This window comes from Rhincodon typus, chromosome 1 (genome assembly GCF_021869965.1).
Source record: "Rhincodon typus isolate 14 chromosome 1, sRhiTyp1.1, whole genome shotgun sequence".
Classification (NCBI taxonomy): domain Eukaryota; kingdom Metazoa; phylum Chordata; class Chondrichthyes; order Orectolobiformes; family Rhincodontidae; genus Rhincodon; species Rhincodon typus.
In genome coordinates this window covers 65,243,302-65,264,999 of record NC_063332.1, presented here as the reverse complement: position 1 = coordinate 65,264,999, position 21,698 = coordinate 65,243,302, and the positions used below count along the sequence as shown (strand labels likewise).

The 21,698-nt window shown below is 42.2% G+C and overlaps 1 protein-coding gene across 1 annotated transcript in view; it reads right to left on the bottom strand.

Annotated features, from left to right (window-relative positions):
• Positions 1-18,478, bottom strand: part of ipo11 (importin 11) — a 310,760-nt gene extending 292,282 nt beyond the window's left edge. The window contains exon 1 of the mRNA XM_048597668.1: positions 18,369-18,478. Coding sequence (XP_048453625.1) covers positions 18,369-18,388 — 20 coding nt within the window. The 5' untranslated portion in view covers positions 18,389-18,478. The remainder of the gene's footprint in view (positions 1-18,368) is intronic.
• Positions 18,479-21,698: the final 3,220 nt, after the last annotated feature.

Genomic DNA, 21,698 nt, shown 5'->3' with positions numbered 1-21,698 from the left:
TCGTTATCTCAGATTCTCCAGCATCTGCACTTCCTGCTATCTCTTGAATTGAGTTGTACTCACTTGCAAAATTTAGTCAATATCACTCAGGTTGGATTATTTTTTCAGAGTCTATGTATGCACACCAGTGTCTGTACAGGCTGCTTCTGTTTACAAATCAGGTTTCAGTCACCAAAGCACGGCCAACTATTCCAAGCCCCTGTGGATTTTAACAGGGGATTTTTTAAATTCCTCATTGCTATTTTCTTAAATATAGGGCATGACTTTGTATTAATCAAATGCAAAGTATTTATTGTAAAGGGTAGCCTTTAGATTAACTCCAAGAACAATATTTTGTTTGCACACAGAGGAACTATAATGATTACAGCAATAGCAATGACTCTTGGATTTTCTAATGAGGTCTACTTTCAGGTTGCAACAGTTATCAGAACAGGTAGGATTGAGTAAATTAGCATTTAAATTACAAATAAACTTGAAATAATGACTGCCAGCATATCATGGTGGTTACAATAAAAAAAATCCAGTCTAATCGCACTTTCCAGCTTTCAGTCCTTAGACTTGTAGGTTCAGATACACCAAGTTATTTTTTCCTTACTTCTGATGAGGGTTTCTACCCTCTACTACCCTTTCAGATAATGAATCCCAGAACATCCATCACCAATTTCTCCTTTAATCACCTCTAATCCTACTAATAACTTAAAATCTACACTCAATGGTTATAGACACCTTTGTGAATAGAAATAGGTCCTTCTTATCCACTCCACTTAAGCCACACATAACTTTTTATTGAACTTTATCAAATCTCCCCTCAAGCTCTTATGCTTTAAAGATAACAATACAAGTCTATACAATCTTTCCTCATTATTAAAATTTTCTTTCCTTGGCACCATCCTTCCTGTTATGAGTAATCAGAACTGCATGGAGCACTGTGACTGCAGTTTTACTAGTGTTTTATATGGTTCTTACATAACTTGCTTGGTCTCAAATAGCACAACTAAAGCATGGAAAAGAGGAAAAAGTAACTTCCCTCAAGCATCAAGCCAGCATTTGATCAAGCAGGACACCGAGAAGCACGAGAAAAACTGAAGTCAGTAATATTCAGAAGAAAAAGCATCTATCAGTTAGAGTCATTCCTGACATAAAGAAAAACTGTTGTAGTTGTTGGAGGACAATCACTTTAGGGCCAGTATTCGCTGCAGGAGAACCACAGGATGGAGTAATAAACAACACAAAATCTTTGGATTAGGCAAAGCCAAGGCAACAAGAATCCAACCGCCTTCCTTTGGCATTAAGCAATACCAACTCTGAAACCCCCACTAGCAATATCCTGCAGACTTACCATGGTTAACTGAAAATGTTCACCACCTCAGCATGCCTTCCAGGTTCACAGTTCCAACCCTTTTCCTGTGTTCACACATCCACGCCCTCTCTCAACAATGTTCTCATCCCTCCCTCACCCTCCAGAAGCAATCTCCTCCCAGCAATGTTGACAAAGCCTATCGACCCCTCAACAAGGTTGATAACACCAACCATCTTTTGAAAACAAGCCCAACTTGTGCAATCTTTCCTGATCAGACAACCCACTCAATTCAGGTATCAATCCAGTCGGCCTTCTCTGAATCATGCCCAACAAACATACACCCCTCGCTAAGTAAAGAGATTAGAATTGTACTCAGTATTTGAAAAGTGGCCTACCAATACCTAAGTTAACTGAAAATAACATCCATGACACAAGAGGGATTGAAACAAAGGCTAACATTCCACAAAGCTTTTAATTACATGTTGTACCTGCAAAATTACCTTTCGTGGCTCATGCACTAGGACACCTATATCTCCCTGCACCTCGGAATTCTTCATTTGTTCTCCTTTTAAAAAAGCATAGTATTCCTTAATCTTATACACTATCTCCCAGGTTTCTTCCATTTTCATTTAAGCTTTGTCGGTCTGCATCTTTGTTACACTTTTCTATCTATCTTTGTGTCATCTGCAAATTTAGTCACCATGCCATCAATCCTCTCATCCAAGTAACTGATGTAAATTATGCAAAAAAAGTTGATGGCCCTAGCATACATCCCTGCGAGCTCACTTATCACATCCTGCCAAAGACCCACTTACAAACTGTTTTCTGCTAGCCAACACCTCAACAAACATTCACAATCACATCGTACCATGAAAATCTTCACCCACCCGATGGTGTTCACATCCCTCCTTCATTTGCATCTCTGACAATGACCACCAGCCCATGCCCACATATTCATTTCCTCAAGCCACATCCCCAGTCATGTTCAGAACCTGCCTCACTCCCCTACAGTAATGACCTTTCCCTCTGCTTTTTCTCACCACCTTCACCCAAACAATGCCCATTCTCTCTCACCACACAACGCCAACAATGCTGACTTTTCCAACACTGAACATTGCTATTTAACCTGACCCCCCACAAGGCATCGATATGCTGTAGATGCTAGAATTCTTTCACTTTGAACTGTGCTCCTCAACTGGTTTTATATCTGTTCAGAAAAGTCAAGCAAATCAGCATAACAACATTCAAAAACCAGGGTAAGTGTTGCACAATCAACTCAAGTCTCTGGGGTTCTGGCCATATCTTCAAAAAGACAATCATACAGCAATCTAAGCGGATAAAACCAGCAATTGGAAGTTCGCACTGCCTGAGAAGTACTGCATGTGCACATGTCAAGGCTTCCCTAAGACCCAACACATCAATTAAGTCATTTGTTGCTTATGGTGCCTGAAGATATAGGCCAATCGCAAGTATTATAGTACCTAATATCTTTCTTTCTATTTTTAACCTCATCCAGTATCCTGACTTACAATTGATACAGAAAAGAAACAATTTTCATGATATTTTTAACCTTGTTCATACATCTCGTTTTTCTTATTTTAATGTTTGCTTGTTTCTCAGCAGAGTCTGAATTTTATCTTTTTCTTTAATATATATTCTTGCTATCATATTTTGCACCTAATCACTGTTCACTGTCACATTCTGATCCTATTACCTTACGGAACCAAAGAAAATGTCAGCACTTTTATTAGCCAAAAGCTAATAAATTCACAAATAAAACCTAATTAAATGTTCTCATCACAATCAGTTCAAAGCTGTACATAAACAGCTTTAGTACTCAACATCACTAAACAAAATAATTTGAAAAATACGACCAAGCATATTGGCTAAATACATAGCGGGATAAAGATTTATTTGCCCATTTCCATCATTCAATCAATTTCAAAACTCTAAGAGGAGAGGTGGTGGCCTAGTGGTATTACCGTTGGACTGTTCACCCAGAGGCCAGATAATATTCTGGGACCCCAGGTTCAAATCCCACCACGGCAAATGGTGGAATTTGAATTCAACAGATATCTGGAATTAAGAATCTAATGATGACCATGAATCCATTTTCGATTTTTGGAAAAAAAAACCATCTGATTCACTAATGTCCTTTAGGGAAGGAAACTGTCATCCTTACCTGGTCTGGCATACATGTGACTCCAGTTAATGTGGTTAACTCTGAACCACCCTCTGGGCAATTGGGGATGGACAATAAATGCTGCCAGGGCAATGATGCCCACATCCCATGAATGAACATGCGAATGGCCAAACAATTCCTTTTCAAAGAACACTACAGCACAGGAACAGGCGTTAAAGCCGACCAAGTCTGTGCCAACTTTCTAAAATAAACACCTTTTGCCTCTGTTCAGTCTGTGTCCCTCTATTCCCTGCCTATTCATGTATCTATCAAGATACCACTTAAACATTGCTATTTTATCTGCTTCTGGCATGAGACTAAGAAAAATCATATCTTCTTATTTTTCTGCATTTTTGATTGCGCACTGAAGTGAGAAAGTTTTAAAAACCACGAATTGTAGAAACAGTTAATGCAGTTTTTAACAGCAATTGCTGTTTAAACTGATGTTTGTTCAGTGAAGAAATTTATGCCAGACAAGCTGGAGCCTCATTCCAGACCACACAGTCTCAGAATAACTTAAGACTGAGACGAGGAAGAACTTCTCTGAACTCCTTGCCACAGAAAGTTGTGGGGGTAGAGTCTTTGCATGCATTTAAGGCTTAGATTCTTCATCAGTAGGAGAATCAAGGCATATGGAGAAAATGCATGCAAGTGAAAGTGCCTGGAGATGGAACATTGAGGAGCAAGAAGTCCTAACCAGCCAACAGGATTATCTCAGTAAACCCTGGGATCATGGAGCATTGAAATGCCTTCCCAGTTTTTCCCCCCATGTTGCTGTGTACTGGCTCAACCTTCACACCAAGCAACTTCTTTCACTACAGTACTTTGAGGTAATCCATTTATGCAGAAAATGCCTTTGTCATTTCCCATTGCTTACAGGGATATCGGGATACATTTGCAGTATGTTGCTGTTATTTAGAAACTTGAATTCCAACGAGTAAGAAAAATAAGATTACAATTTTAATTTCTTTGGAAATGACTTGTTTATTTTGTAAAGGTCCAAAAGTCAAATTGAACAGCGAACTAAAGACAACATTTCCAAGAAAGCATGTAACTTAAGTTAAATGACTTGATCATTTAACAGTGGGAAGTTAACTATTGAATGTTAATAAAGTTGAGCTTTTAATAATACAGAAACAGATGGTCAGGAACCACAAGAAGTTATTCTTGCAGAAGGGCAGTTGTTCAGTTTGTAACTCCGGACAGAGAGTTAGCAGAAATCTCTAGGCTGTCACAATTAGACAGAAGTTGGAAAACAGTCTCAAACTAACATGGCCCAGTCAAACAGAAATAAAATCTTCAGACAGATCACCTGATTCTGTAGGAGAAAAGATGTATCAGACAGGTACATTCTTTCTGATGCAGAAACTAGCCAATGGTTGCTATTATTCCGCCACGACACTATGAAAGCATCAACATACAATTAAGGTAGACCAGCCTGCCAGCAGCAAAGGCAACATCTGCAAAGCCTTTGACAAGGTCCCTCATGGCAGACTGGTACAAAAGGTGAAGTCACATGGTATTGGGGCAAGCTGGCAAGATTGATAGAGATAAACTATCTCTGATACAAGATTGATACAGAACTGGCTCAGTCATAGGGGACAGAGGGTAGCAGTGGAAGGATGCTTTTTGGAGTGGAGGGCTGTGACTAGTGGAGTTCCACAGGGATCAGTGCTGGATCTCTGCTGTTTGTGGTCTACGTAAACGATTTGGAGGAAAAAGCAGTTGGTCTAATTTGTGAGTTTGCAGACAATACAAAGATTGGTGGAATTGCGAATAGTGAGGAGGATTGTCAGGGAATACGGCAGGATATAGATGAGTTGGATGCATGGGCAGAAAAATGGCAGACAGAGTTTAATCTGGACAAATGTGAGGTCAAGTACAGGTGGAAATTATACTGTGAATGGCAGAACCCTTAGGAGTATTGATGTGCACAGAGATCTGGGTGTGCAGGTCCACAGATCACTGAAGATGGCAAGGCAGATACATAAGGTCGTATAAAAGGCCTATGGCATGCTTGCCTTCACACCTCCACTTCATTGGAAAGGGCATTGAGTATAAGGGTAGACAAGTTATGCTGCTGCTTTACTGAACTTTAGTTAGGCCACACTTGGAATATTGCATACAGTTCTGGTCACCACACTACCAGAAGGACATGGATGCTTTGGAGAGGGTACAGAAAAGGTTTACCAGGATATTACTTCATATGGGGGATTATAGATATGAAGAAAGGTTGGTTAGACTGGCTTTGTTTTCACTGGAATGCAGGATGTTGAGGGGCAATCTGAAAGGAATTTGATAAATTGTGAATGGCATGGATAGAGTGCAAAGTATGACGCTTTTTCCCAGAGCGGAGGGGTCAATTACTAGGAGACACAGGTTCAAGGTGCAGGGGGGCAAGTTTTTCACACAAAGGGTGGTGAGTGCCTGGAACGCGCTGCCAGAGGTGGTGGTGGAAGCAGGCACAATAACAAGAAACACCTGGATGAATACACGACTAGGAAGGGAATAGATGAATATAGATCCTGTAAGTGAAGATAGTTTTAGTATGGAAGGACAAAATGTGTTCGTGCAGGCTTGGAAGGCCGAAAGGTCTGTTCCTATGCTGTGTTGTTCTTTGTTCAGTGCTACATCATAAAGAACAAGTTCCTTCACATGCCATTGCTAGAGATTCTAAATAGTTCAGGCACTAGCACAGATTCTTGTGGCCTTCCTTTAGTTACAGCTTGCCAACCAAAAACAACCACACATCCACACATTCTGCTGTTAGCTAACCAAATCTCTACCCAACACCATGAGCTCTGTCATCACCAACACCATGAGCACTTGTATAATAATCTTTTACCTACCACCTCACCAAATACCTTGGGAAATCTAAATACAACACATAGAAGTTTTCCTACTTCCAACCTGCTTGTTACTTCCTCGAAGAATTGTCATGAATTAGTCAAACTCAATTTCCTTTTCACAAAACCATGCTGACTCGGTTTATCAGTGTTATGACTTTCTAAAGATTGTGCTATTACTTCCTTAATGGTGGATTTTCCGTAAGTCAGATGTTGGGCTCACTGGCCTACAAGCTTCCTGCTTTGTCTCTTACCTTTCCTGAATAGGGGTGTAACATTGCGGGTTTCCAATCTGCTGGTACTTCTTTAGAATCTGTGTAAACCTTCCAACATTTTCTTGTGTGCTGTTATTAAATCTTAAGACTCTGAGGAACTAATACTCTCTTGCTAACTACACTTTTCCTTTGAAACAGACTTGTAGAACTTTACTGAGTTTATATTTCTTGCTTTTCCCTCATACTCTAATTTCACCTTCATTTTTGTCACTCTTTGCTGGCTTCCAAGACGATCAGGTGAAATATCACTAATCTTCACAGACTTGTTGGCATTTTTCTATCAATTTGATTTCATCCCTAACTTCCTTAGTTATCCATAGACGGTGTAACCTTGTCGAATATTTCTTTATCAATACAATATATCCTTGTTGACAGTTCTGAAATTTCTTCTTAAATGGCTGCCACATTTTCTCTACCATCTTTATTTTTAAAGTCCATCTTCATAGGATTGCAATTACCTTTATTTAAGCTGAGGACACTAGGCTGAAATAATAAGGTGTAGAGCTGGGTGAACACAGCAGGCCAAGCAGCATCAGAGGAGCAGGAAGGCTGACGTTTCGGGCCTAGACCCTTCTTCAGAAATGGGGGAGGGGAAGGGGGTTCTGAAATAAATAGGGAGAGAGGGGGAAGCGGATAGAAGATGGATAGAGGAGAAGACAGGTGGAGAGGAGACAGACAGGTCAAAGAGGCGGGGATGGAGCCAGTAAAGGGGAGTGTAGCTGGGGAGGAGATAGGTCAGTCCAGGGAGGACGGACAGGTCAAGGGGGCGGGATGAGGTTAGTAGGTAGGAGATGGGGTTGGGGCTTGAGGTGGGAGGAAGGACAGGTTAGGGAGGCAGGGACAAGCTGGGCTGGTTTTGGGATGCGGTGGGGGAGGGGAGATTTTGAAGCTTGTGAAGTCCACATTGATACCATTGGGCTGCAGGGTTCCCAAGCGAAATAGGAGGCGCTGTTCCTGCAACCTTCGGGTGGCATCGTTGTGGCACTGCAGGAAGCCCAGGATGGACATGTCGTCTGAGGAATGGGAGGGGGAGTTGAAATGGTTCGCGACTGGGAGGTGCAGTTGTTTAGTGTGAACCCAGTGTAGGTGTTCCGCAAAGCGGTCCCCAAGCCTCCGCTTGGTTTCCCCGATGTAAAGGAGACCACAACGGGAACAGCGGATACAGTATACCACATTAGCAGATGTGCAGGTGAACATCTGCTTGATGTGGAAAGTCTTCTTGGGGCCTGGGACGGAGGGGGGATGTGTAGGGGCAGGTGTAGCACTTCCTGCGGTTGCAGGGAAAAGTGCCAGGTGTGGTGGGGCTGGAGGGGAGTGTGCAGCAGACAAAGGAGTCCCGGAGACAGTGGTCCCTCCGGAAAGCAGATAAGGGTGGGGAGGGAAAAATGTCTTTGGTGGTGGGGTCGGATTGCAGATGGCGGAAGTGTCGGAGGATGATGCGTTGGATCCGGAGGTTGGTGGGGTCGGCGAGGACGAGGGGGATTCTGTTTAGGTTGTTATTGCGGGGAGGGGGTGTGAGGGATGAGTTGCGGGAGACACGGTCGAGGGTGTTCTCGACCACTGACCCGGGGGGTGGGGGGTGGCCGCGGTGGGGAGGTGCAGAAGAGTTGCGGTCCTTGAAAAACAAGGACATCTGAGATGTACGGGAGTGGAACGCCTCATCCTGGGAGCAGATGCGGCGGAGGCGAAAAAGACTTTGGAACAGGGGATGGCATTTTTGAAGGAAGATGGGTGGGAGGAGGTGTATTCTAGGTAGCTGTGGGAGTCGGTGGGCTTGAAATGGATGTCGGTTTCCAGGTGGTTGCCAGAGATGGAAACAGAGAGGTCCAGGAAGGAGAGAGAGGTATTAGAGATGGTCCAGGTGAACTTAAGGTTGGGGTGGAAGGTGTTGGTGAAGTGGATGAACTGTTCGAGCTCCTCGTGGGAGCACGAGGTGGTGCCGATACAGTCATCGATGTAACGGAGGAAGAGGTGGGGTTTAGTGCCAGTGTAGCTACCGAAGAGGGATTGTTCCATGTAACCTACAAAGAGGCAGGCATAGCTTGGGTCCATGCGGGTACCCATGGCCACCCCCTTTGTCTGTAGGAAGTGGGAGGAATTGAAAGAGAAGTTGTTGAGGGTGAGGACGAGTTCGACTAAGCGGATGAGGGTGTCAGTGGAGGGGGACTGGTCAGGCCTGCGGGCAGGAAGAAGTGGAGGGCCTTTAGGCCATCTGCATGGGGAATGCAGGTGTATAGGGACTGGATGTCCATGGTAAAGATGAGGTGTTGGAGACCGGGTAATTGGAAGTTTTGGAGGACGTGGGTGGTTGCACGGATGTAGGTAGGGAGTTCCTGGACCAAGGGGGAGAAAACGGAGTCGAGACAGGGAAACATGTTTCCCTCACACCCAAACTGAACGTGAACGTGTTATGATCAGTTAACTAAAAGACAGCTTTACTATAAAAGGTCATTAATTAGTCCTGTCATAATACATATTATCGAGTCTAAAATCGTCTGTGTCCTGATTGGCTCTAGAGTGTATTATTCTCGGAAATTGTACAAAAGACACCACAAACAATATTGATTTTCCTCATCCTGATTAGTAATCAGGTTTATACAGTGTATTGTCACAGTCATGCAACATAAGCACTAACATTGTTAAAATGCTGTGTGATCACTGTCCTCAATTGTACTAGCCTACGCACCGGAGTTTGGGAAGAACATGAAGGCTTTTGTAGAGGGTGCAGAAGAAAGCCGAAGACAATCATTTACATGGATGAGCAACTTCTCCAAATATCAATGGATTAGAATGTTGGCAAGGAGACTTGGGCTGGCAGGAGACTTGATAGACATGTTCAAAATCATGAGGGGTCTAGGCACAGGGGACAGGAGAAAAAGAAAACAGTTTGAGAGGGCTGAGAACACCAATTTATAGTTCATAATATTAGCAGATTTATGCACATTAGCACTACACACAAGATTTTAAGTGAAAAATGTATCAGAGACAGGTGGGAAGTTCAGAAGGGCAAGACCTATCTCCTCATAAATGCTTCCACAGAGTAACTATATATCAATGTAACATTAAAACTATGAACACACTAAATCTGTTGAGAAGAATATTCAAGGAAAATCTGTGTTGCAAAACATTCTACATTTAACACAGTGAATAACTGGGAATACTTTAGTTAGCTGAGCAATGATCCCCGAGAGTGGATTTTCAAATCATTGCTTTTCCTGATCTATTAATGTCTCAGTCTTGGTTCCATAGACTACAAATACCAAGCATTTTCAGCAGTCAGGGAGATAGAGATTAATTCTAAGACGACAAACTGGTGAAATTGATGATACATGCAGATTAAATTTAAAGCAGGAAAGTGCAAAGTAATGTTTTTCATAAGAACGATGAAGAGAGACTTCATAAACAAAAAAGTTAAAAGGGTAACAACAACACCACCACCTGCAAGTTTCCCTCCAAAACACTCCCATCCTGACTTGGGAACATATCACTATCCCTTCAATATTGCTGGAGTTCTGGAATTCCCTCCTTAATAGCACTGTGGACTGCACGGAAACAGACCCTTTGGTCAAACTCGTCCATGCTGACCAGATATCCTAAATTAATCTCGTCCCATTTGCCAACATTTGGCCCATATCATTCTGATCCCTTCCTATTCATATACCTATCCAAATGCCTTTTAAATGTTGTATTTGTACCAGCCTCCATCACTTCCTCTGGCAGCTCTTTTCATACACGCACCACTCTCGGCATGAAAAAGTTGCCCCTTAGGTCCTTTTTATATCTTTCTCCTCTCAACATAAACCTATGCCCTCTTGTTTTTGATTCCCCTACCCTGGAGAAAAGACCTTGACTATTCATCCCATCCATGTCCCTCATGGTTTTATAAACCTCTATAAGGTGACCCCTCAGCCTCAGACGCCAGGGAAAACAGCCCCAGCCTATTCAGCCTCTCCCTATAGCTCAAACTGTCCAACCCCGGCAACATCCTTGTAAATTTTTTCTGAACTCTTTCAAGTTTCACAATATCTTTCTTAAAGCAGGGAGACCAGAATTGAATACAGTATTCTAGAAGTGGCCTAACCGATGTCCTGGATACCTGCATCATGACTTCCCTACTCTCATACTCAATGCACTGACCAATAAAGGCAAGCGTACCAAATGCCGCCTTTGTTAAATAAAACCAAAACAACTGCAGATGCTGTAAATCAGAAACAAAAACAGAAATTGCTGGAAAAGCTCAGCAGGTCTGCAGTATCTGCAAAGAGAAATCAGAGTTAACGTTTCAAGTCAAGTGACCCTTCCTCAGAACTGATGGTAGCTAGGAAAATGTAAAGAAAGGGTGGGGGTAGGGGTAAGGAGTAAACGAAAGGTGGGGATAGAGCCCAGAAAGTGAGAAGAACAGTTGGACAGACAAAGAAGTGGATAAATAGTGGCTGGCGGAAATAGCTTTTAATGGAGACTACAGTGGCTATCTTTGAGTTGTGTGTAAAAGCAGACTATGTGATCAAAGGGCATGGTGTGTGGGGGTGAGGGCTAGGACATAGGGGAGTTCAAGCCCTAAAGTTATTGAACTTAATTTTGAGTCCAGAAGGCTGCAGAGACCCCAAGTGGAAAATGAGGTGTTGTTCCTCCAGCTTACATTGTGCTTTGCTGGAGCACGGCATCAAGCCCAAGATTAAGATACTGCCCAGGGAACAGGGTGGTATGTTGAAGTGGCAGGCAACTGAAAACTCAGGGTCATTTTGGCAGGCAGAATGTAGGTGTTCCACAAAGTGGTCACCTAGTCTACAGTTTGTTTCCCCAGTGTAGAAGAGACCACAATGTGAGCAAAAAATGTAGCAGACTAGATTGTGCAAAGTGCAGATAACGCGCTGCTTCACCTGGAAGGTTCTGGGCTCTTGGATACTGATGGGGGAAGTAAACGGACAAGTGTTACACCTTCTGCAGTAGCAAGGGAAGGTGCTGTGGGGCTGTGAGGGGGTGTTAGGAGTGAAGGAAAAGTGGACCAGAGTGTGCTGGAGGCAACGGTCCTTGTGAAAGGCAGACAAGGGAGGGGAAGGGAATGTGTGTCTAGTGGTGGCATCTCGCTGGAGGTGGTGGAAATGGAGGCTAATGATTTTCTGGATGTGGATGCTGGTGAAATGGTAGATAAGGACAAGGAGACCCTATCGCTGTTGCGGGAGGGAAGACATAAAGTTCAATAATTTTACGGCTTGAACTCTTCTATGTCCTAGCCCCCACTGCCACACATCAGGCTCTGTGATCACATAGTCTGCTTTTACACACAACCCATTCTTAGCCACAAAGTGTCCATTAACAGCTATTAAACCTCCTAGCCAGATCGTTATCCACTCCTTTGTCCAACTGTTCTTCTCTCCAGTCTCTATTTAACAAAGGAGATGAAAATTACTGCATTTTTAAATTTTACTCTGGATTTTCAGTCCTAATTTTTGACATATTTATCACCACTTCCCTTCCATCATTTACTTCATGAGCACTCAAGTAACTACATAAGAGAAAGAATAAATAGCAAAGTCACAAAATCTGCAGCATAATCTCGAAGGGTCTCAAAATTCAAAATCCATTGGCCAGAAGCATGGAAAACAAAAGGTTAACAGCATATTAAGTACAGACACTCATCCACTCTTGAATGGTTATTTTGTTTCTGATATTTTTCACTTGTCGTAACAGTGGAATAGTAACTAGTTGTTTGGTAGTACAGAATTTAGGCTTTGCTGAGAAAGGGCATTTCGTCAAAGGTTTTTATCTAGCCCTCGTGTACACTTGCAAAACTATCCATGTGAAGGGAAAACAATAATTTCAAACCCTATGTGAAGTGTTTACTAATTAATTGGCATGTGGACACTGGTTGGTAGAGGCTTTGATATAGAGAATGCATCAGTTATATGATGACCCTGACCACCAATGTTTGTTCAACGTTTAAATCCAAGGGGTTGACTGATTGGTGAGGACAATGTCTTGAAAAATGAACAGAGAATGGCTGTTGCTTATTTTATTGTGCTGAAGCTGTTTGTACATGTTCTTTACAGATAGAAAGAACAAGGTCCTGTGAAATAATATCCACAACTTCCACACTGCAAACCAACAGACAATTTTAGATCGTTTGCCAGTGTAATTGTGAGCATTCTCAGGATTATTTAGCAAATTATGTCTAATCACAGAAACACATTTCATGTTGAGTTATGCAAACACGGCCTGGTAGTCAATACCTTACTTATTGTAAATAATGGGTCATCAATCTGCGAGTATTTGGGACATACGGACCTACAGACCTACCATCATTTTAGAACTGAAATTCATATACCACATTTTCATTTCGGTGATAGGGAGAGCTTTGTTTTGGCTTCGTAACAACTTCCTGTTAGTGGCGAACACCAGTTGTTGCGATTGCATATTCGCAGCACGAAACATAAAAACAGAAAACTGAAGGAGTAGGCCATGCAGCCCTTTTCAGCCTGCTGCACCATTCAATTTGATCACGGTTGATCATCTGAGTCCAGAATCCTGCTCCTGCTCTATCCCCATTCCCTATGATCCCTTTAGCCTTAAGATCTATATTCCAAGATGGCGGCAAAGTAGGACACTCCAGCCAGAGCTCCTCCGCTCTGTCCGTTTATTTCTCATTTCCTTCGCTTTTCTTTCCTTTTTTTCATATTTCCTTTCCCCTTTTTGCGTTTTCCCCCTCTTGGTGTTTCTTCACCTCCCCTGTGGTAGGTCTCGGCCTCGTCTAGTGGCAGCTCATGGCAGGTCTAGGCTTGTCTCTCAGCGACTCATGGTGGTATGTTGCCCCAGTCTTTCCACGGCTCTCATCGGCTTGTAGCAGGTCTCAGCCTGGTCTCTCGGCTGTATGTCGGCTCGGTCTCTTGGCGGCTCATGACAGTGTCTCGACTCAGCGTGTGAGTGGGTCCTGCCCGAGCATGTTCATGAGAGGCACTGGGGATATCAGACAGGTTGCAGCTCTAGCAGCAGTATCTGCTTTGGCGGCATCAAGAACAGGCAGCCAAGGTCTCTTGGGAGAGCAAGATAAGTGGCAGACTCATCAAAGACTGTTGAACTTTTAACTTATTCCTTTATTTTCTTGGTTTATATTTTAAAAATGTTCGTATTAACTTACATATCTAACTCCTTCTTGAAAAGATTTAATTTTTAACCTAAACCAGTGACAGAGAACTCCCCAGGCTCATGACTCTCTAGTGAAAAGATTTCTCATTTCAGTCTTAAACAGCCTATCCCCATATCCGCAGACTGTAAACCCTGGGTTCTGAACTCCCTGGCCTTTGCTACGTTTATCCTCTACAGTCCTGTATAGGTAGAATTTAACAGGATTCTAGGAGATTCCCCTAATTCTTCTTAACTCCAGTCAATGTAGTCCTAACCAATCCAATTTCTCTTCAGGCATCAGTCCTGCCATTCCAGGATACAGTCTGGTAAACCTTTGTTGCACTCCCTTCATTGGTAGAACATCCTTCCTCAAATAAGGTGATAATTTCAGCATATCTCACCTTTCCTTGGTATTGAGATAGACTGGGCATTTTTCAGGATCAAATGTTTTTGTTTGCAAGATACACCAAGAAATGACCTGATCATCGTAGGCATTACCTCACAAGGTATCCTTTAGCAGCTCACAACACGCAACATACTAACCATACCCAACCAGCATTTTTTACTCATTCATGGGATGTGGGCATCGACAACTAGGCTAGCCCATTTACTGCCCATCCCTCGACGCCAAGAGAGCAATTAAGAGTAAACCACTTTGTTGAGAGCCTGGTGTCATTGTAGGCCAGACCACATAAGGATGGCAATCTCCCTTCTTAAGAACATTAGTATGTGCTTGCAGAACTTAAAAACAGAGTGTAGCATTAGATAGGTTTCCATGATTGGACAATATTAGCTCTGAATTATTCAGAATGTGCCAAGAACCAATTTAAGATTCTTATTTGAGCTGGCAGTGTGATGCACTTGCACATACTTGGAGCTACAAAACCATGTTTGAAGTATCACCAAATATATCTATAAAATGAGGTGTCAACTGGTAAAGCTACAAAGACTACATGCATTCCAAACAGTATGCAATAGGCAGTCAAACAATCCCAAAACAACTTTCAGGTCAAAACACTGCTGTCATGCCTCAGGTAGTATGAGTGGTGGTGTATAATTGGCCTCAGCTAACCAGAAGAGGCAGCTCCATAAACATACCCATCCTTTATGATGGAGAAACCCTGTAATATAAAAATGGGAACTGAAACAATGACAACCACCCTTAGCCAGAAATGCCAAATGGATGATCCATCTAGACATCCTCCCAAGAATGAAAGCATCATGGATCAAGAAATGACTGAAGGTGCTAGACTCAACTCATGCTATGAACCCGGACAATATTCAACTGTAGAAGTGAAAATTCAAGCTCCTGAATAAACCATGCCATCCTTCGACAACACTGGCAATAAGGAAGATGGCTCACAAAAAGCAGGACAAACTAATAGAATCAACCAGTCTCCTTATCAATCTTAAGTGGAACTTACTCATCAATAAACTGCTCAAAAAATGCTAAATTTACTTTCCACAAGGGGCATCTGATTCCCAACATCATTAGATCCTTGATCCATGAACAAAGGAGTAAAATTCTAGATCTATGACGAGAGTCACTGTCCACAGTATCAGTGCAGCACTAGTCAAACAGCCTCGCAAACAGAGATCAATAGGAATCAAAAAAATAATTCTCCACCAGACAGAGTCACAACGAGCACAAAGGAAAATAGTTTTAGGCTGATCTCAGTCCCATTACATGACTGTGAGGGATCATCAGCCCTCACTAGAAATATCCCCTGTTAATTTAATAATGGCTTTCCCTCTAGTGCAGGGTCAGATCAGAGTTAGGGATGTTCACTGGTGACTGTTTCGATCAGTCTCTTTCATATAGCAAAGCAGTCCAGGCAGATATTGACAACATTCAGGCATGGGTTAATACACAGCAAGTAACTTCCATGTGCCAGCCAATGATCATCTCCAAAAGACAACAAAATCACCTCCCCTTGACACTCAACACTATTACCATTAGTGAAAATCCCACCATCAGCACGCTGGTATTACTACTGACCAGAAATTTAACCGAACCAGCCATATCAAAACTATGGCAACAAGAGCAGGTCAGAAGTTGGGAATTCTGCAAGTAGCTAAGCTTCTGACTCCCCAAAGCTTATCCAGTTTCTTCAACGCGTCAGTCCAATGTGCAACAGAATGCTCTCAAATTTCTTGGAGTAGCAACAATAACACTCAAAATGTTTGACACCATCCATGACAAAATGACCTACTTTATCGGCATCCCATTTACTACCTCCAGCACTGACACACTGTGGCAGTAGTGTGTTCCGTAAGCAGGAGTTACCACCTGCCTTTGTTCCTTCAACACCACCTCCCAAAATTACATCTAACACTGTGAAGGATGACAGCAGCAGGCACAATGGAATGCCTTCACTTGTTAGATTCCCAACAAGTCTCTCAGTACGATACATACAACGGTATATCAGGAAAGGATTAACAGGCTGTCTCTTTTCTCTTGATTTAGAACTATATTGTCATTCCTTCACTATCACCAAGCCACAAACCTGGAACTTCCTTTCTAATAGCATTATCAGCACTACAACACAGGCACTGCAGTGGTTCAGCCAACAGCTTAAGGGCAATTTAGGATTGGCAATAAACATAGGCCTTTCCAATGATGTTCTCATGCCATGAACAGAAAAAAAGTTACTGTGACAGCTACTAAAGGAGCAAAAACTATTAAGAAATTTCAGATGTTTTAAAATTATGAGCGATTTTGACAGTGTGAATAGAGAAACTCAATGTTCTCTGGTTATGTTTTGGGTGGGGGTGATCATACATTTAAAACAACGTCAGCCATACCTTAGTAAATAGCATAGTTAGAAGCTTGTGGGTTCAAGTCCCACTCCAGAATCCTAAGCATATCCAGGCTAACAATCTAGCACAGTAATGAAGGAGTACTGCACTGACAGAGTGCCACAATTTGGATGAGATGCTCAACCAACACCCCACCTGTGCTCTCCGACGTAGATAAACATTGCATGGCACAATGCTGTAGAGAAGGAAAATTATTTTCAGGGTCCTCATCCCTGGACAAACATTTAAATTGGTTATCTGGTAATTTATCACATTTCTGTAATGTAAGAGGAAAGCCAATGGTGTAATGGTAATGTTACTAAACTAACTACTCAGACTAATGTTCTGGGACGTCTGTTTGAATCTCACCATGGTATGGCTAGTGATGGAATTTGAATTTAATAAAAATCTGAATTAAAAGTTTAATGATGACTTTGAAACCTGTTGACGATGATCAGAAAACCTGTCTGCTTCACTAATGGGTTTTAATGGATAGAAATTGTCATTCTTACCTGGTTTGGCCTACATGTGAACCCAGACCAACAATAATGTGGTTGACTCTTGATAATTAAAGGATAGAAATACCTACATTCTATGAATAAATAAAAAAAAGTGCTGTGGCTTCATTTCCCACCTGCCAACACTTCTAAAGTATGAATCAGTTACAAACTGCTTTGACATATTTCAGCTGTCACAAAAGTAACTACGTCAATGCAGATCTTCTTTCAAAGTGTATGAAGAAAGCAATTCAGCATAAGCGTAAACTGTGAAGATTTATTAAATAGAACTGTTTGCCAAAGGACTAATTGAGGAAAAGATAACTACAACCTTAGCACCCTTATTTGGGTGATGGGAAGAAATATTTCTAATTACTTTTACAAATAGCCAACATAGACAAAATAGGACAAATATCTCCCTTTGGTCCTGTCAACTTCCACAATTCTCAAATATACAGCAAAATTCTAATGTAACATATGAAAATATTAAGGTTATGGGGTGCCACACGAATTATATTATTTTGTCAGCATCTAGACATGGAGAATGGGGGTTAGTTAGCTGGACAGCTGATTTGCAATGCACAGTAATACCAACATGGGTTCAGACCCCGCACTGGCTTAGGTTACCTTGGAGGATTCTCCTTCTCAACCTCCTCTCCCCCGAAGCATGGTAACCTTACTTTAAATCACCATAGTTGTCTCTATCCAGTGAGAGAACGGTCCTATTGTCTGTTAGGACGATGGCGATATAACCTTTCCCAATAAGTAGTTAAGCACAACACAGAAAAGGGCATAAATAAGCAGAAATTAATGTAAACAATCAAGGTCTAAAAAAATGCTCTTAAGTATTTTAATAAAGTTGCAAAGCATCGATCGCATTATGCAAAGCAAGTTTGAATGCACATAAATGCCTCAAGGATGCCTTTATTATGAGTCAAGATTTTTTCGAGGCACAGGGAGCAACAGCGAAGAATAAGGGAGCCAGAAAATTCCGGCGTGTTATAATTGCGTGCATTACACACTCGCGCCTGAGATTCCTTCCAATTCGAAGCATTTGCTTCGTAGCCCGGTTACACATTTCGGGACGCAAAATACGCAGTCCACTTCCTGCAATACATTTCAGGGTATTTGTTCTCATAGTGCTGGTAAAGGTAAGATACATTGTTTAGGGAAAGTCTACATATATTTGGAAATAGGACAAGAGCGGCTGATTGGAATCTGATAAAGTCAATCATATTAACACCAATACTGGACGGCCACTGGCCGCAAGCCGCCCACTGCGGCAGCTTTTCGGTCCCACGCCTGTTGTTTACCGTTCCGGCATAAATCTGCGGCAGATATTCATACCTAAACACACAGCACCCCATTCAGGGTTTACCAAATTTTCAGAGATGGAAACTCGGTTCGGCCTGCGTACGTAGCAAGCCGGTGAAGTAGACCATGTGAAAGTGTACCTGATCTCGCTCAGCGCTCGTCACTCCACTCAGCGTCTCCACGCCTCAAACAGGACCGCGCCATCAGGCAGCAATGCACATGCGCACAACTCGGCATGGCGCACAATTACATCACATCAGGGCTGCTAAACTTCGGACTCCCAGAATAGCACCGACTAGCAATAGACAAACGCACTTATGGCAACAGTTGGAATGGGAAGGTTAAAATTTATCCCTGTTTTGAAAAATATCTAGAACTGTAGTTTAGACATATTTTCCGTAAATTTACTCAGTCTGACCATTTCAATATTTTGAATTTGTTCTTGCATGACCACCTTTATTGCTTCTTTCCGTTCTTGTTTTAACCTTGGAAGTTGCACCAATAAATAGATGGAATAACAAATGAATAATATAGATGCCCTTGTGATTAGAACCTCAACTCAGGGTCAAATAGTACCAATGTCACAAACTGCCTGGTTCATCCTCTAAGGGAGAAGGATGAAGTCAGTCGCTAGCGAATGGAGTTTGTAGCAAGAATAGAAGATAATGCTTTGGGCCTTGCCAATATTTATTGAAGGAAATCTCTTTTTATTCAGAATTGAATGTCAAAGAAACTGACTGACAGTTGAGGATAGAGCCATCAATTCTCTTCATTGAAGGGATTCCTGGAAGCTCACGTGACTTTCTGCCCACAACTCCCTCACGCTACACTGCCATCATTGGTCGCCAACATATTCATCCATGCAGTGGTTCCACTGTCCCACAACCAATTGTAAATCAAAGCCTGTGTCTGTGACTGACACCTCTATTTGGTGGAGTACCATTTGCACTTTCACAAAATCACAACTATTGCACACACACACACACCAGTAAAACAGTTCACAATCTGGAGTGAACACCTCAAAAGTCTATTGCAGTCACCATAATACCAATTGAAAACAGCTTTATACAGTCATAAAGTCAGAGTCATACAGCATGGAAACAGACCCTTTGGTCCAACCAGTCCATGCTGAACATAATCCCAAACTAAACTAGTCCCACCTGCCTTCTCCTGGCCCATATCCCCGCCAATCCTTTCCTATTCACGTACCTATCCAAACGTGTTTTAAATGTTGCAATTGTACTAACATCCACCACTTCCACAGGCAGGTCATACCACACCTAAACCACCCTCTGTGTAAAGAATTTGTTCCTCCTGTCTTTTTTAAATCTGTCTCAGTTTAAAAATGTGACCCCTAGTCTTGAAATCTCCCCATCCAAGGGAAAAGACAACTACCATTAACCCTATCTAAATTCCTCATTGAAGTTATAGACTTGCTCGCCGAGTCAGTGTGTTTGGTTGCAAACGTTTCGTCACCCTGCTAGGTAACATCGTCAGTGTGCCTTCACTGAAGCGTTGGTGTTCTGTCCTGCTTGTTATTTATATGCTTCAGTTTGCTGGGGTGGTTGGCATTACTTCCAGTTGTGTTTTTCAGTGGTTTATTTATTGGGTCCAGTTCAATGTGTTTGTTGATGGAGTTCCAGTTGGAATGCCAGGCCTCCAGGAGTTCCCTGGCATGTCTCTGTTTGGCTCGTGCTATTATGGATGTGTTGTCCCAGTCAAACTTGTGTCCTTCTTTGTCCGTATCTATTGAAACCAGTGAGAATTGATCATGTCTCTTGGTGGCTATTTGGTGTTCATTTATCCTTATTGACAGTTTTCTTCCAGTTTGGCCTATGTAATGTTTTTCACAGTCCTTGCATGGTATTTTGTATATTACATTAGTTTTATTTGTTTTGGGTATGGGATCCTTTACGTTCATCAGTAGCTGTCACAGTGTTAGTTTGTAGGCTACCCTGATACCTAGGGGTCTGAGTAGTCTTGTGGTTATCTCTGATATACAGTAGGGTGACTGGTGTGTCTGGCTGTGTTGTGTCTTCTTGTTGTGTCTGTTGTGGAGGTAATGGCCTATTGTACATTTTGGGTATCCATTTCTTTTAAAAACTCCGTATAAGTGCTCCTGTTCTGCATTGCGCAATTCCAGATTGCTGCAGTGTGCTGTGGCCCATTTGAATAATGTCCTGATGCAGCTCCGTTTATGGGTGTGGGAGTGGTTGCTGGAGCAACTGATGGTACCCAGGTTTGATGTTGGAACTGTTTAATTTGCTTCACCTGTCCAATGGGCTCACCTGGAAGAATCCCAACACTTCAGTTACAGACAGGTCTGCACTTAAACAAATGTCGTAGAAGTTAATATTCTTCAATTTGTAAACCGTTTGTTCAGGCGCATGAAACTATGCATATGCAGATGGAACTCTCCATTATCAGGCCATCCTTAACTTGGTTCATCATTCTCAAATTTTCTTTTTATTTCTCAATTGTGATAAAACTATGGCTTTAAAAGGTGTATTTTGTCCTTTAGCGAGAAGCTGCTATTAGAGAGTGAGTTGAAAAAGCAAAAACTGGGAAATATTTTTAGAAAGAAATAGCTGCAAGGATTTAAGTAAGGAACACTACCAAAAGGAAAGTAAAGTTAAATCAAATCAAAGTAAAATAGAATAATAAACTAAGCTGAAGAAAAGTTAGTAACTAAACTTTTCTTCACTTGTTACAGAGATAGTAGGAACTGCCAATGCTGGAGAATCTGAGATAACAAGGTGTAGAGCTGGATGAACACAGCAGGCCGAGCAGGAAATCTGACGTTTCGGGTCTAGACACCCGAAACGTCAGCTTTCCTGCTCCTCTGATGCTGCTTGGCCTGCTGTGTTCATCCAGCTCTACACCTTGTTATCTCTTTTCTTCACTTGTGTTAGCTTTATAAATTTTTAATAGTAATTTTGTACTTATTCTAAAGGTAACAAATTGTTCTTAGAGTTATGGGATGGCAGGTCAGCTGAGCCAAGATGGGTGTATGTCCTGCAGAGTGTGTGAAGTCATTGGAGATACCATATGTCCCAGGCAAACACATCTGCAGGCGGTGTCACTGGCTGCACAAGTTTGAGCTCCAGGTTTCAAAACTTGAGCAGTGAATTGAGTCTTTGTTGTGCATTCTCAAGGCAGAGGTCCATGTAGATAGCCATATGTAGGGAGAGAGTGAATACGTAACCAACACACAGTCTCAGAGGACAAGGCAGGTGCTCAGGAATCCCCCGAGTCTTTCCTGCTTGTATATCACAATTGTTTCAAAACTAGTGAAGTCAATTATTAAAAACCGAAAGAACTGCGGATGCTGTAAATCAGGAACAAAAACAGAAGTTCCTGGAA